Source organism: Peromyscus eremicus, chromosome 7 (genome assembly GCF_949786415.1).
Source record: "Peromyscus eremicus chromosome 7, PerEre_H2_v1, whole genome shotgun sequence".
Classification (NCBI taxonomy): domain Eukaryota; kingdom Metazoa; phylum Chordata; class Mammalia; order Rodentia; family Cricetidae; genus Peromyscus; species Peromyscus eremicus.
In genome coordinates, this window is record NC_081422.1 from 79,674,771 (window position 1) to 79,692,657 (window position 17,887).

Below are 17,887 nucleotides of genomic sequence, written 5' to 3' on the forward strand. Positions count from 1 at the left end.
ATCAAATACCTCATTCTTTCTTTGTCTTGCATAACAGCCGTCTTTTCCTAAGGACCACAAGTCAATACACAGGGTAGACTGCCTGTGAATGATGTGACAGAAACTATACCAGATTATGTCTGATTGCCATACGCAGACACACCTACCACCTCAAAAGCCACACTACAGTCTCGTTACTTTTTGGTCCTACTTCACAATTTTATCTAAAGAAACCATTAACATTTTGTACAGTTTAAATATAGATAAGATGAATCTAACACAAGGGACACTACATAAAAGAACTAGCCTAACGGTTGAGAAAACAACACAAAACAAATAGCATGGAGGATACTGTTCTACTAAGAGACACCACCAAGCAAAGGCAGTGTGACCCTTGATAGAACAAGAGACAACGCTGAACAGAGCTCTGAAAACACTGTTGAGTACTCCTGAAAATCTGGATACAGACACTAACACTAGGTAAAGCTAACCAACTGTGTTAATATCTGACACTGATATTAGGGTTTTAGAAGAGAGTTCTTAAGAGAGTCTTATTATACTATTTATGAGAAACAGCATATTACAAACAAAGTATTCCAATCAGATCAGTTAAAAACAGCTCTGTCAACTCCCACACTATGTGTGGAATGTTTAGAGGACCACTGTGGGCAACAAGCAACTGTGCTTCTCATAAGATGCATCTGGACAGAGCTACAATGAAGGGCACTGCCTGGCATGTATGTTGCCCAGGGTCAGGCCTCAGCACCACAGAAAGGAAAGGGTACAAGGGAGAGAAGGAAGAAATTGTGGCAATAAATTAACACTGAGTCTAAATACAGTATAAAGGTGTTCATAATGGTGTGTGTGTGTGTGTGTGTGTGTGTGTGTGTGTGCGCGCGCGCGCGCGTGTGTGTGCCTGCATGCATCTTTTATATTTTTAGTAATTAATAAAAAATCTTCAAAATAAGGCTGGCAGACAGACCAGCAAATAAAGGCTTCTGTCACCAATCGTGATGACCTGAACTTGACCCCTGGAACCTACATAGTGGTGAAGGACGGAAATCACTCCTAAAAGTTGTCCTCTGACCTCCACACACAGACCAGAAATATGCTCAAACATACTAACCTGTAGATGGTGGACTCTGAATAATATCTGAAAGGTTGTAGCCTCCGGAGCTGTCGGAGCGCTTCCGTGGCTTCTTTTTAGCTCTTGTTTTGGCCTTCTTGAACATTGTTTCCCTAAAAAAATGCAAACATAGAATTGAAGGGCAAAAAGTTTGGTCAAGCACAAACCACGTAAGGACATGCAGGTACCATTCATGCGCTTAGGCAGACCAGGGGACATCACTAACCTTGCTACTCATTAGTGTCATCTATTTGTGCTTTAGCCCCAGAATGACTGTTAAAGTTAAAAAAACACAATGTTGGCCACAATAGCCAACAAAGAGTAGCACTGAGAGTTCCGTGCAGCCACATCTCCAAGTCACCGTGAGGGCTACCGAGTGATGGCAGCAGCTTGAGATCCACTCACTTCCACAGGCGCTTCCCAAGAACACCAAGTTCACCAAGACTTGATCTGAGACCTGGGCCTAGTCACGTATATGAAGCATGCTACAGAGCTGCTCCAGAACTCCAAGGGCAAAGGGACCCTCAAGTTCACCAAGACAAGAGGACATACATCTGTACCATAAGGAAGTGAGGACTGAACAGCATCCTTCCCAAAGACTGAGCCTCCTCCCCGTCTCCTCATAAAAAAGCCTTCACCAAAAAAAAGTACAACACTGTACATAGTTACATAAACTATAATCTTTAAATAAAAACATTTGGCGTGTGTGTGTGTGTGTGTGTGTGTGTGTGTGTATGTGTGTGTGAGATTGCTTGTTTGTACAATGTGAAGGCATCAGGGGTCCTGCTCCATCACCTTCTACCGGACTCCCTGGAGACAAACTCTCTCAATATTTGCTTGTGTTACTTCACACTAACACCTAGGCTCCTGCCTCTAACCTCCAAGTGCTGCTGGACTTCCAGGACTAAGGCCAGACCTGGGTTTTAACAATGGGCTGAGGTCCCATCTCAGACCTTCAGGCTTGTGCAGCAGTGTTCTTTCCCATGGAAGCACCTCCTCAGCCCCTGTGGTGGATTTTTAGAGTAGCTGAGTGAATGTTTAATTGTTTGAATTAAGTACTATAAATCAGGAAAGGGAAAGTAGGTATCTGTGAGTACAACAACTGTCTTATTTTAGTGAAATATTTAACATCTCATTATATACTATAGTCATGCAAGCCAGCTGTGAATATATCATTTTGTGGCAGTTAATATGAATTATTTAACTCAATGTTAATGCATTTTATAATATTAATATCATATATGTTACACACTTAAGGATATTATGTTTAACTTCTATTGTCCAAAATGATATCACACATCAGAAAAAAAGCTTAGAAAGTAATTAAAAGAACACTTCTAGAACTCAAGAATAGTTTTTCAATGAGGTATAGCTGTTTGTCTATCATAGATGACCTCAATGCCCAAAGACTTCACCTTACCAAGTTATTTGTCCCACAGATAATTCTATGATGTGAGCCTAAAATACTAGTAAGGTATTAGCCTAAAATACTAATTAGGTATCTATTCTATGCAAAGGTTGTCAAAATTGTTAGACCCACATTTTGGTGATGGACTCCCAAATCTCAATTTTTGTGGATTACTGTTGGGGTCTGAATATGAAATGTCCTTCCACAGACTCATATATTCAAAGTGGTCCCAGATGGAGTAAGGCTCAAAAGCAGGGTCACAAGAAAACACTTGGATAATAAGGAGTCCAATTTCATCAATGGCATAACAAATTTATGAGTTTACATCTTAATGTGCTATTCAGAAGTAAGTTCCTAACTGGAGAAACTCGATCACCAGAGCGTTCCTTGGAAGAGTGTGTTGTGACCTGGTCCCTTGTTCTCTCTCTCCTTGGCCTTATGAGGTGAGCAGCCCTGCTCTGCCATGCCGACACTGCTGTGACATTCTGCCTCTGGCCTTAAAAGCAAAGGAGCCAGCAACACATGGACAAACCTCGGAAGCTGGAGGATAAAGTAAACCTTTCACCTTGAATGTTTTTTTCTCAGGGATTTTCTCACAATGCCAAAAAGCTAGTGTAGTCACCATCTACTGAAGCAATCCGGGTCTACAGAGAGGACTCCTGAGAAAATACAACCCCACCTATGGCTGCTACATTTCTCTCTGGATGCTCTCTAGTTCAGCCTCCTGAGTACAAATCTGTAGTCTTCCAACAAGATGGAGGAGAGACAATCTCTTGACTGAATGGAGCTCAGGAAGGGATGGCATCTACTTGTCCTAATCCTCACGAGCTGGGCTGCCATAACTGCCAAGCATTTCCAGAACTGTTTCAAGTTGTGTGCTGTCAATACTACAGAGCCACGACTTTTCAGCCAACACCAGCCGCATCTTCTGACCCCCGCTGGCACCCCTGCTGGTCTTCCTGTCTAGGGCAAGCAGCACGCCTTTTCAAATGTCTTTACTGTAACTTCAGGAGGTTTGGAGGAGGTCATTAAGACAAACGCACTTGACTAACCTGTCTGTCTATCTGAAGCCTACAGTATTTTTATACTTACATGTTAAACAGTTTAGATTTATAATATCAGTCATGTATAATTACTGTGTATTATATCAAAACTGAACTGCACATTCATACTTCCTATATCAGAACTTCTCAATTTATAATTCCAGTGTTAATATAAAGTGTCAGGTGTCCCACGGGGTAAGGAAGAAGAAAAAGGAAAGAAAAAATAGAACGGGGCTTACGAGTAATTTGGTTCCATATTTATTTCTTCTTTAAAAAAGACATCTCCATCATCTACTTGCATGTAGCTAATATCTGGTCCATCTTGATATGGTGTAATGACTCTTCTCTCCATTGCTGGAATCTACAGAATGAAAGACAGTAAACACAAAATTTGTAAAGATTTTTAAAAACTAATAACGTGTGTCACTTATACTGTCAGGTGGTAACACTAACTAGGAAAAGCCTAGGATGCCTAATAACTCTCAAATACAATGGGGAAAAATTTTTGAACAGATTCAATAAAAAGCATTTTATATAAAATCATTGGGGGTGGGGGCTGAAAGGCAGCTCTGCTTTCTTATTAAGTACAGACTGATCCATCTCTCAGGAGTCATGTGAACCCATGCTCTGTACGTACTGTCCTGACATTTGTAACTAACACTCTGAAACAGCAATTTTTATTATAAAGAAATTATAAGAGATGTGTTAATTTTTTATGTCTTCAATTTTGATTTGCACACTTATCTATGGGACTTGAAAGAAAGTTTATATTCTAATTTCTAAAAGATAATGTATTTGCATTCATTATAAAATTATTCCATTGTGTCTGGTCTAATACCGTTTTAAAAGGTAATATGTTGTTTTTTGCTTTTTACTCTTTTTGGGGGAGCCCGTCACCCAGCCCCCAAATAAATCACACACAAGGCTTATTATCACTTATGAATGCCCAGCCTTAGCTAGGCTTAGTTTCTAGCCAGCTTTCCTTATCTTAAATTATCCCATCTACCTTTTGCCTCTGGGATTTTACCATTCTCTTACTTCTATAAATCTTACTCTTACTCCTTGGCTTGCTGGTGGTGGAGCTGGGTAGCTGGCCCCCGATGTCCTCCCCTTCTCTGGCTCCTTCTCGATCTCCCTTTCCAGATTTCTCCCTCTATATATTCTCTCTGCCTGCCAGCCCTGCCTATCCATTCTCCTGCCTTGCTATTGGCCAGTTCTTTATTAGATCATCAGGTATTTTAGACAGGCACAGTAACACAGCTCACAGAGTTAAACAAAGTCAACATAAACAAAAGTGACACACCTTAAAATATTCTACTACCGTAATACCTTAGCTTACAAAAACTGTACTGAGAAAACAAAAATATTACCATTTTTCGGTAAAATGTGGAAAGATCTTTCAAAACATCCTCACTTAAAACATCAAGAGACCTGAAAAACAGGAAATAAAATTCTAGCTTAGACTCAAATGACTTAGCAGCTATCGAGATTTTCAAGTATGTTTATTTCAAGTTGTCAAATAAGTAACAAAGTTCTTTTTCAAGTTTACATACACTAGCTATGAAAACTTCTTTTGGAAATACATATAGTTATATGTTATGGATTTCAGGTAACCAGCAAACATATTATACAAATATCTTGATAAAACTAAAGCAAGTCTTTGGAAAGGGAATAAATATGATCTTTTCTTCTATAAGATGATATCAATCCTCATTTCTCAATCTTCTTCTGCAAACTGTAACGTCTAACTGTGTAAAGAGTACTGTAATGATAGAAGACTGCCTTAAGCATCAGAGTATCAAGGTTCTACCTAACATTATCACTACTCTCAACTACCTCCATGACCAAGAACAGCTTATTTTGCTTCTGAGTCTTAACATCTTCCAGTATAAAATGAAAAATGTATTACATCAACTATATTCAAGATAAATTCAAGTCTCACAGGTTCCAAAAGATACTTTAGGCATCAATGAAAACTTAAAACAAGGTTTACATCCATTTTTATGTGTGTGTATATATGTATATATTGTTTTATATATACAGTGTTATGTGTATGGTTTCACATATATACTGTTGTTTTTTAAAGCTATTTCTACAACTAGTACAAAGCAACTTTCATATTCAAATTTGTACCATAACAGTTTTCAACACTTATAGGATAATTACTTACATTAGCTTATAATGCTAAGTAAATTTGATATAGCCCTCCTTTTCTTAATATTTCTGTACATGTTGTTTTCACTTTTAGCAAACACATACCTGATTAAGAACAATTAACTTTACAAACAAAGTTATGCTTGTCTACTCATATAAAATTACTCAGAGACATCACCACAGCAAGAGCTATCCTGAAGTGGCTCCGAGGACACATCTGTCTCAGTATAATAGAAAAACAATGTGATATAGCATTTTCTATTACAGCAGTTTTGAAAGAATTGATATTTGTTTTATTTTTCGGTAGCCTCTTATCTGACAAACTGAATGAGACTAATCTCACGATATTGAATAATAAACCTGCTCTCAAGAGAATCACTAATGTCAGAAATGAAATTAAGTCCAGAAACCTAACTAGCTTCTAATACATTTTTATTTTAATTTTAATTTTAAAAATTACAAAATAATTCTTAAATAGCAATAGAATTTTCTTTAAATCAGTCCTAGCTCGTGATTGAGACCATTCGTGATTCATCTCAAGAAAACAGAAGAGCACTTTATTTCAATGTTTTAGAATAAGTTTAATTAAAAATCATATTGAATTTGCAAAGTGGATAGCTAAGTTGTTATTTGTTTTGCTTTGTTTATTCATTTTATTGTTGTTTTGATACACAGTCTCACCATATAGCCTTGTCTGGCCTAGAGCTTGCTATGTAGATCAAGCTGGCCTTGAACTCACAAAGATCCACCTGCCTCTGCCTTCAGATTGCTAAGATTAATGGCATGCACCTCCATGTCATTTGTTATCATTTGTAATGATCAAGATTTTCTCATTTCTTTCCTCCCAAATTAAAAAGGACAAAGGTTCCCCAAGCCTTCTTGTAGCGTGAATCCTAATTGGACTTAATAATAAAAACCTGGAGTCAGCTATACAGGTAAATGCTGAAAGATCAGAGAGACAAAAGAGCAAGCCACAGCCACTACCTCTTACCTCACTAACTCCTCAATCTGAAAGAGCTTGAGCTCCTATCTCTGTGGCTTTATATTCCTCTCTCCACCCAGCCATATCACTTCCTGTCTCCTCCTCCCTAGTGCTGGAATAAAAGGCGTGAGATCCCAAGTGCTGGGATCAAAGGTGTGTGCCACCACTGCCTGGCCTCTATGGTTAACTAGTGGTTTAGCTCCACACTCTGATCTTCAGGCTTTTTAGATCACAAACAAAACATCACCACACCTTCTCATTTGCAGTACAAGGATATTAAGAAAAACTATTTCACAAGTATGTGAAAATTAATTAATCTATGTAACACTTTTAGAAATGATCAGTATATATAAAACATTAAATACTAATTATTGTAACTACTCAAACAAAATATAAAACTACATATATAATAAGCAGTATTAGCTACTATTATTATTAGTGAAACAAAACACAAAACAAAGGAGAAAAGAAATTATCTTAAATATCCTAAAATACAAACTGGCACCAAAGGCTCCAATTCCATAAATCTTTGCTCACAAATGTAGCCTCATTTTTCTTACCACTGACTTAACAGTGAGAAGTAATATTTTTATCCTCTTTAGGTTTAAAATTTTCATTAAAAACAAAAAACAAAGAATGACATGTAAACAGGCCTCATACACATAACCCTAATGATTAGGACCATAAAGCTGCCCTAGACCACATAGCCAGAACTTATCTCAACAAAAAATCATTTTTAAATCACTGTTAGAAACCCTGGAAGTTTCCATGGTCCCGCAAATTCTGAAAGTGATGACTCCTTAGCATTTGTCAAATTCTTTCCATCTTAGTAAATACATTATTCACTTTTAAAGTCCAAGTCCATCTTTTATTTACATATAAACATCTGCTTGTGCAAAAATCATACAGCATGGGAAGTCAACCAACCTTGCTTCAAGTAAGGCTGCCATATTCAGCCCTATGAACTGTAAACAAGACAGTTTCAACTGCTGAGCATTGTACATCGCTGCAAACTCCAGCAGCATAGCAGCGTTCTTAAGGGTGACTGCAGAGAAAAGAGATTTGCAAAATCAGACAAGTGGCATACTTTAGCGAGGGAAATGCTTGCATTTCCAAAGTTACAAGATTTCAACATTTAAAACAAGAAAACTGTTCTCTAAACCAAGAAAGGAATGCTGAAGTGAATACAGAAATGAGTTTCACTACAATAGTAAAGTAATTTTCACTGACTGGTTTCGAGGGGAAAAAATAAGCTTGCACACACAAAAGTTTTAGAAACAAAATACATAAGGGTATTTGTGTTATCTGAAAGCATATACATAAGAACTACCATTCTGGGCTGGAGGGATAGCTCACAACAAAAATATAACAACTACCATTCTTCCTCCCCAAAGCCTTGAATATTCTTCACTTTCATCAGTGAACATTCCTTTTCATTCACACAGCAATAGTCTTCTATAACACTAAAAAAGACAGTTGGACATAGTAGTGAACACCCTGTAATCAATCCCAGCACTCAAGAGACTGAGGAAGGACTTCTGTGCATTCACTCATCTGGGCTACATAGTAAGATCTTGTCTCGGAACCAACAACTACAAACGAAAACAGGCATTAAGTCTAGGAGAAACTGTCAAGCTACTTCTAAGATCTTGTCTCGGAACCAACAACTACAAACCAAAACAGGCATTAAGTTTAGGAGAAACTGTCAAGCTACTTCTAAATGTTGACTAATCTGTATATATGAAAATATAACTAAATCTTACTGTAGCATTGTCCATGCCAGTGCATAAAACTATACAAGAGCTCAGCATTACTAACGTTTAGTAATGTTCTATCTATGTAAAATGCTGTCTTGCTCAAAACCCTCCAAGAATATTCCACCTGCTTGTAACTCCAGCTGCCTAAAACTCTCATCTTCTTATTTATACTGAGTTCCAGCCAACAGAAGAATATAGCAGATTTTTACAGTCTGTCTTCTCCCATTTCTTTTTTCTTTCTCCCCTAAACTGTCAAAAGCTACAATCACAGTCAATAACAGTTTCTGCCTCCCTCTGACTAAGCTAACACTGCAACTGATGAAATCATCTCACAAAACAAAAGCAGATCACACAAAAGCTTTCCTTGAACTGTTTAGCTGGAAATGATGTGTATAATGACTAGACAGGCTTCCATGGAACCCTTCTGCTAGGAATTTACCTACCAGTAAAATCAACTGTGCAGCTAAGACTAGGAAGGAATATCCCAGGGGGTCAACAGAGACCACTGAGTCGAGGAGAGTACCTAGGTACATACTGTACATCTATGCCACAGGAAGTCCTTTACTGTAGCATCTTTTCTTGCCTATGGAAAGAAATTCAGGGCTATTTGCCTATTACTAATCAAGAAGACAGCCCACAACACTCAAAAAGAAGAGAGCCTGGCAAGCTCCTATCAAAATAAAAAAAAAAAAATTTAGTAGAATCTCTTCCATATTTCCCAAAGCAGCCATGAACTAAAATAGGTTATGAAAACTGCAACTTTCATATTAGAATAAACAAAATTATCTAAATGAAGAAAGGAAAAAGGGCATTTCAAGATCACTGTGGTACTGAAAGGATCAGTAACACTGAGCTCAACAAAGTGAGAACCAAACAGTGGACAAATGGAAAACACATGGCCTGCACAGCTAAGTCATTCCTATAGCTTGAAGAAGCAGGGTACAACAGGTAAACCATAAATAAAAACTAATATTTCATTTCTAAGATGAAAAAAGTCCATTGATTTTGTTGAGATAAGGTAAGGAGAGAAGTATATAAAATTTCTAGAAAACAGAAAATGAGTTGGTTAAAAAAAAGAAAAAATAGCGATCAAGACCAGGATAACGGTAACAGCCTGCTTTCAAACCTTCACTACTGAAATCCCCAAAGAGACTGGCTATCACTGTCATTATTGATGGCTTCACAGCATGTTAATAAAAATATTTTCAGCCGGGCGGTGGTGGCGCACGCCTTTAGTCCCAGCACTCGGGAGGCAGAGCCAGGTAGATCTCTGTGAGTTCGAGGCCAGCCTGGTCTCCATAGCGAGTTCCAGGAAAGGCGCAAAGCTACACAGAGAAACCTTGTCTTGAAAAACCAAAAAAAAAAAAAAAATTTCTAAATCAAAGGTATGTATGTTTTCAATTATTTCTAAGGAAAGAATATGTTTACAAATGATGGCATGTAATTATCTAAATGTCTTGCCCTTTCTTTGTTTTTTGTTTGCTTTTGAGGCAGAGTCTTACTATGTAGCTCTGGAACTCTATATGTAGATCAGGAGCTCTGGCCTGGAACTCTGTATAGACCAGACTGAATTTAAACTCACAAAGATCCAACTGCCTCTGCCTCCCAAGTGCTAGGACTGAAGGTGTGTGTCCCCATGCCCAACCATCTTGACTTTTTTTAAAAGCACACACACATACCAACAGTGTTTCACCACAATGGAAAAATAAAGCTAATACAATAAAGTACACTAGATCAATCTGAAAACATGGTAGTACTCTCACCCCAATTACTCACGTTTTTCAGTCAACGCTCCTTCACAAACCTCCTTTAATCTAGTTATGAGAAGCTGATCGGCCACTACAAGAACACTACAAATAAAATCCACATTTTGAGACTCTAACAAGAAAAAGAAAAAGAAAAAGATTACTGTTATTCTGTAACCATTTTAACTAGTAAAAAACAAAAAATTAAGACATCAAGGTACAGAGGCTTATGATTCTTCCCTACATGTCCGACGGACAACTACAACAAACTGAAACACATCAAATTATCTGCACTTTTCAGGTGGACAACTAGAAAAAATCCCCTAAAATGCCTTAGTATTGAAAGTTCTCTTCCTATCACTATGATAAAAACCTCAACTAAAGCACCTTGGGGAGGAAGGGTTTGTTCCGGCTCACAGTTTGAGTACAGCAGGAGTCAGGGCGGCAGCAGCCTGAAGCAGGGCTAACACTGCAACCAGTGAGAAGACAGTGACGGATGCATGCTGCTGCTCAGCCCCCTTTCCTCTTCAGACAATCCAGGACCCCAGTCCAGGGGATGCAGCCCCCCACAGTGGATGGCTCTTCCACCCTAGTTAATGGTCTTCCTATCTCCACTACCATATTTAGGACAATCCTTGGCGGGCACAATCCCCCTCCCAGTTAATTCTACGTTCTATTAAGTTGAAATTAACCACTAACCACACTTGGCTCATACATTCTCACCATGGGACCATAAAACGATCAACCTGAAGTGACTATTTCAGTGCAAAAGGCTATTAGAATATCTGACTTACCTATAATTTCCCGTTTCATCAGGAAATATTCCTAGACTAACAAATGAGAGTCAAGTAGCCTATGCTCCAGTGCAGGGCCACAGAGCCATACATATGGGAAGCATAAACTATACTTAGTGGTCTATCAAAAATAAATAAGTAAAAAAAAAAAGAAAAGGAAGTTGGGAGGGGAAAAAGTTGGGAGATACATGGGAGAAGTTGGAGGGAGAAGCAGGGCTGAATATGATCATATTTCATTGTATACATGTATGAAATTTTCAAGAATAAAAAACTTTCAATTAAATTATAAAGACAAAATATCATAAACATAACTACACACCAAACAACAATGGTAGAAATGTATTTCTTCCTTGATGACACATTTCTTTTTTCAAAAACGTACACATCAATAACAGACTATGATGATGGGCATACAATATTCTATAAAGACATAATGATAACACAACAAAGTAGGTAGAAAGGGGCTATAAAATACATTTTTGACTAATATTGACATTGAGTTAGAATTAAACAGGATTGTTTTGACAGTAAAAACCTCCCCTAAAACTAGAAAATTAGAAAATCACTTTTTCTAAACATAATAAGGGCTAGCAGAATGGCTGAGTTGGTTAATCCACTCGCCACCAAGTGTGATAACCTGAGTTCAATCCCCAAGACCCACAGGGTGGAAGGAGAGAACCAACTCCAGTAATTTATCCTGACCTCCAGCACCAGGGTATCCGACACCCTCAGCTGGCCTCTAGGGGCACGTGCATATACAACACACACACACACACACACACACACACACACACACACACACACTTTAAAAAAGAAATAAAGACAAAAATATTTCCATTTAAAATAGTGGCAAAAAGAATTCTGAGAACAATTATTTTAACAAAGGAAGTAACTGTAAAACCTATACACAAAAATCAACAGATTAAAACTATGGTTGCACACCCAATGCCCTATACTCAGGTTACTGTTAAAATGGCAGCTTTCTCACATTAATCTACAGGTGAAAATACTGCACAATTTGAAATGGTGACAAGGGCACAATTTTAAATTATAACAACAGATATGTACTTTAGAAATATGTCATTTATTTGATGTAAATATCTCATTTTTTAAAAAGAAATATATATATACATTTCTTTTTAAAATATACTATTCATTTCAAATATATAAATAACAAATATATATTTTAAAGTCAAAGTTACACATCAGGTACACAAATCTTCTGAATCTCACCCTCAGTCGAACACATCTTAACAAAGACCACCCAGACTTCCTCCTGCAGACTGGGGTACTGTCCCTGCTACAGACACTTGTCTTCTAACACAGTTTCATTCTTCTCCGCTCAACTCTAACTTCTTGCAAAGAGGGTCTCTTCACTTTAAAAATTCTTCAATGTACATCTGTGTGCTGTGGGATGGTCTGTGTGTCCAGTGTGTTGCTGATTGGTCAATAAATAAATCACTGATTGGCCAGTGGCCAGGCAGGAAGTATAGGTGGGACAAGGAGGAGAATAAAGCTGGGAAGTAGAAGGCTGAGTCAGAGAGACACTGCCAGCCGCCAAGATGAGAAACAGCATGTGAAGATGCCGGTAAGCCACGAGCCATGTGGCAGGGTATAGATTAATGGAAATGGATTAATTTAAGCTGTAAGAACAGTTAGCAAGAAGCCTGCCACGGCCATACAGTTTGTAACCAATATAAGTCTCTGTGTTTACTTGGTTGTGTGGCTGTGGGACTGGCAGGTGATAGAGATTTGTCCTGACTGTGGGCCAGGCAGGAAAACTCTAGCTACAAATGGCGTCCAACGTGGGGCAAGAGTTTCCACCTAAAAACTGAGAAAAAAAGATTCTAAAACGGAGCTAAAAGCAGCTTCCTAATTGTCTCTCTCAAATGAGCGGCAGCTGCCAGTTGAGCTACTGGCGGGTTCCTAGAGTGCGCGCTCGACCTGCGGTATGGTGGGAATGAGGCCTCTGCAAGTGGCACATTAAGCTGCGTGGTGGATTTAGCCTTTGCTAGTACAAAACAAAAAAAGAGGTTCTGGGCTGCCCGCTGCTTGGATAAAAGCATAGACCCACGATAGCTCCCAGAGCTGGCGGTAAACGTACCACCGCCATGTTGGGAAGCTGAGGTGGGCGGAGCCAGCAGCCACAGCTGCTGCAGTTTAAAGCAATAGCTTCACAATAAGACAGATTCAGATGTAATAGTTTACAATGTGTGTAAAATATACATAGGCTTGAAAGAGACAAAAAAGGTGGTATATACAGTTATAGAAACAAATACATAGTTTTAAAAAATAAAGTCTTTAAAGAGACAGTAAAATTAATATAAAAAATAAGCCACGTAAAGATGGCTACCACACAGAGAATCTGGATTATGTTCTCTTTGATATTCGTAACTGAAGAAAAACATTTGATCGTAAAAGTTGTTGAGTTAAACCAATATGGATATTTTAAAGATACTTTGACTTCAAAATTTGGATGTAAGGATACGTTGCTTTGGAAAGGAGGCTCTGCTTTTATTTCCACAGAAAGCCAGAGGCTATGGATTTGTTCCAGATTAAGATACATCAGGTTTGACCAGCCAAGACCCCCTGAAAGGTCTCCGATGACACCATGGCCCAGATGATCCAACATCCAGAATGGTTTCAAGGCAACTGGCTCAGACAATACAGCTTCATGGACTATTCCATAATCCTAAAATTTTCTTTGTGTCCCCATAAGATACAGCGCCCCCCTCCAGCAGGAAGTAGTAAGAGAAGCTACGCCCAAATTCCCAAATTATATGTAATTTTACTTTAAGGTTAAATAAAACCTTCCTTTTTTGAAAAAAAAAAAAAAAAGGGGAAGTGCTGTGGGATGGTAAGTCAAGTGTGTTGCTGATTGGTCAATAAATAAATCACTGATTGGCCAGTGGCCAGGCAGGAAGTATAGGTGGGACAAGGAGGAGAATAAAGCTGGGAAGTAGAAGGCTGAGTCAGAGAGACACTGCCAGCCGCCAAGATGAGAAACAGCATGTGAAGATGCCGGTAAGCCACAAGCCATGTGGCAGGGTATAGATTAATGGAAATGGATTAATTTAAGCTGTAAGAACAGTTAGCAAGAAGCCTGCCACGGCCATACAGTTTGTAACCAATATAAGTCTCTGTGTTTACTTGGTTGTGTGGCTGTGGGACTGGCAGGTGATAGAGATTTGTCCTGACTGTGGGCCAGGCAGGAAAACTCTAGCTACATCTGTGCCTAAAAACTAATGGCACAATGAACCCCACAAATGTTATTCAGAACTGCAGCAAATCAGACCCACAATCAAAGCGTGAGTTCTGCTTAACAACATGCACAAATCACTTCCTTCACAAACTTCCTTTGAATCTGTCTGTTTCACTGCTGACACATTATTAGAAAGAGGAAATTTCATAGAGAATTTGTCAAAAATTATACTCCTTGTATTCACCAATCTTAACACAGAGGTAGCTAGAGATGAAATTTCTAACACTAATTTCAACCATAACACACAATTCTAAAATGATTCAGGGTGATGAAAATATAATTTTTTTTCCTGATTACTATATAATAATCTGTTACATTTTAAATTAAACCCTTAAAGACAGCACAATAGGAAACTATGATTCCTGTTGATTTCATCATTCTCCTATGATGTTAGTACCTTTTATCACCACAGCTTCATCAGTATAGAGGTAGTCCAGAATAACTTTCAGAATCTCAGACTGTATTGGCATTTCCAGAGCTGCACAACTGGAGGCCTATGAGCATATAACACAAAACAAACTCATTAACCTGAAACAACAAAATACTATCATACTCTATGCTGAGTTAGTACTATGAGAACTTTGGACAGGAAATAACACAAAAGATCCTTGAAAGAATTTATAAAATACAAGTCTAAAATGAGATGCTTAATTTTAAAATATAACATAAAAAAGGGACATAGAAAATTCAGAAAACAAGACACACAAGGACAGTCCTAATGTGTCTTAATAATGGTGGTGAGACTATGATTTTTAAGCAGCTTTATGGCAATAATTTTAACTTCCAAATGTTGGTATTTTCTAGCAAACTTGAACACACATAAGGTAACACAGAAATGAAGAACTAATCCAAAATACCACGTTCCAATTCTGAATGTCTTAATGTCTAACCCCCTAACCCCAGATATGCCGAGATGCCTACACACTCTCTATTTACACCTTACCTCAATCCACGAGCTGCTCAGCATGCTGTGAAAATATTCTGGAAAAAAAAAAAAAAAAAAAAAAAAAAAAAACAGTGCAGTGAGAACAGAGAAGAAGAACCCAAACAAAGGACCCAGCAGCTAACAAGATGCCACCTACCAAGTCTTGCACAGAGCACACATTTATGACAGGGGAATTCCTTTCCATCCACAGACTTCATGGTAACATCATACAGAAATGAACTGGAAAAAAAAAGTTTACTCAAACAAAGATCAATTTCTTGCATATTTACATAGGGGTAAAGAAGCCTAAGGGTTTGGCTTAAGTTTAATCTTAGTCAAATGCTGGCAAGAGTAAAAACACTCACGGATACACATGCACCTCATCTCTCACTATCTCAGGAAAGACAATAATAGCTAAGTCATCTTTAATTTTTTTAGGAGAACTGAATCTTAACACTCAAAAACCTTCCATTTGATTTTCTCTTTTCTTGTACTTGATTTCTTTTTGTATTAGTGGCAGTTAGTGGTACACTCCAAGCCCTTTAACTCTCTTTTTTGAACAACCTGTTGCACGCCAAGTAATCCTTAGAAATTTTCAGTATCTCTTTCTTCAAGATTTATCACCTATAAAGTATCTAACATAAAACTTTAACAATGTATATAGTCTATTTATTCTGGAAAAAAGGCATATTAAGCAAAACAATTATAATCATAATGAAAATACATAAACAGTTTGATTGGGAGAGATGAGATCTGCATAAAACCCCACTTGTAAGATTCACAACTGAAGAAAAAGCGAAAATTGAAGTCCCTCTCTTCATCTGCGTAAACCAGAAAGCATGCTCTTCTAGTGACTTGAGCAGTTATCCTCTGTCTGACTCAATGGCTCCCTCAGCCCCTGAAGTAGCAGAGGTAAACGGTCTCCCTTCTCATGACAGCTGCAAGCAGCTCCACTTCCATCTAATGAGCCAAAAATCTAAATATGCAAGGCTGATCCTCATTTACTAACTTACCATTTTTTCTGACTTAGCTTCAGTTTATTACCAGTTTTCTTCGCAATAACATTAATTTTTTCATTTTCAAATCTGACTCCATCTAACCTATCAAGGAAAAATGTAAATTAACAACAGGTGGATATAGTCTTCTCCTAAGACCAACACACAACAAAATCTAACAGTCAGGCTTACAGTTAAACACAGCTACATCATTCTCCTAGAAAGTATCAACAAACCTCATTCCAACCTATAATATATCAGTCTTAATTTGAATTTAAAATATGCTTAATATCATTACTGACAAATCAAAGCTGTAACACAGTCTTTCTGTATTTTCCAGTAGGAATCACAGTACACAGTCCTCCCTGCCCCAAATCCATGACAACGGTTATTCCAGCCAAACAGCTTCATATGAAAGCCTGTGAGAGAAAGAGCCTATCAGTGCTGGTTCATAATGTGACAAGTGCCATGAGGCAAATCTTTATCAACAATACAAGGACTTTACATACTGAGAAACTGAGGTCTGAGACAAAGTACACACTGTGTAGGTCTTTCTGACACCCAAGATCTTTCCAGCACACACTCAGGGCATAGCACCTGTAACCCACCAGCAACCTTTCTGTTCTTTCATTTCAAATGAAGAAGTCCCTAAGTGGTAACTGTACCAGAAAACAGCAGTCCCTCTCTCCCAATGATAGAAGGAAAAGAGAAAGCAGAGAGGGGAATGTAAGGAAAGAAAGAAAAGGCAACAAATACTTCACAGGAGGACTGAATGAGATAAGCAGAGGATGAGGAAGGGTACCTGCTACTCAAATTACTGAGGCCAAATTTCTTTGCAACATTTTGCAACATTCTTACAGGATCATCTTCCCCAACACCTTTTCCCTTTTTGGAAGATTTGTGTTTGCTTTTCTGCCTTTCACTAATTGTATGAGCTTGGTTGCTTTTGTAAACCTCAAATGCTGCCTTCTGGTTATCATCCGCAGAGCAATTCTTCTTATTCATAGGAGAATCTGGAGAGCCCTTACAGTCTTCTGGGTTTTTGCTCACGAGTATTCTGGGTTTGAAGCCATGAGTTAAGAAGTCACAGGTATCTGTATACATGAACTGTAAGAGGTATTCAAACAAATCGGGATGAACTTTCTCCACTACAAAGAGATGGCACCCTGCAGCATCTTCGTCCTTCCGGTACACATCTGTCAGTTCTAAAGGAGTGCCATCTGAAAGAAACAATTTCTGGAAGAAGTCAGAGCGCACTGCTAAAACGTATTTATGAGCAGGGAAGAGTCTGTTGCCAACTTGAAATGTCACATCGTGGATGTTATCCATTTCATCTGTTTCCCTCAGGAGCTTGCCAAACTCTTCAAAAAAGGATGAAGAAGACACAACTGGAATTTCATAAAGGCTGGAAATGAAACAAAGATAATTACTACTTCGAAGAAACAAGAAAATGGATCCCAAGCTGATTCCCTTGAAAAGTAACGGTTTACTTAAACTTAGAAATGTTCTGGTGTTTTCTAAATATAAGAATATCACCCAAAAAATATTAAATACTCTGTTACACTTTAATGTTTTTCTATTTGTTTTTATATAATGTTTAAACAACATAACTGAAAACAATAAAAATAAGAAAAGTTCCAAAGTTTTTTACACATAACTTATTTTACAAGTGAAGAAAAAACAGGAACTAAGCAAATAAGATCACAGATCAAGAATG

The 17,887-nt window shown here is 38.0% G+C and overlaps 1 protein-coding gene across 1 annotated transcript in view; it reads right to left on the reverse strand.

The window, feature by feature from the left end:
* Positions 1-17,887, reverse strand: part of Ibtk (inhibitor of Bruton tyrosine kinase) — a 67,293-nt gene that overhangs the window by 21,108 nt on the left and 28,298 nt on the right. The window contains exons 12-21 of the mRNA XM_059268307.1: positions 16,973-17,575; positions 16,189-16,275; positions 15,333-15,415; positions 15,194-15,231; positions 14,648-14,744; positions 10,226-10,327; positions 7,620-7,737; positions 4,927-4,987; positions 3,796-3,917; positions 1,106-1,218 (exon numbers count right to left, since the gene is read on the reverse strand). Of these exons, the coding sequence (XP_059124290.1) occupies positions 1,106-1,218; positions 3,796-3,917; positions 4,927-4,987; positions 7,620-7,737; positions 10,226-10,327; positions 14,648-14,744; positions 15,194-15,231; positions 15,333-15,415; positions 16,189-16,275; positions 16,973-17,575 (1,424 nt within the window). The remainder of the gene's footprint in view (positions 1-1,105; positions 1,219-3,795; positions 3,918-4,926; positions 4,988-7,619; positions 7,738-10,225; positions 10,328-14,647; positions 14,745-15,193; positions 15,232-15,332; positions 15,416-16,188; positions 16,276-16,972; positions 17,576-17,887) is intronic.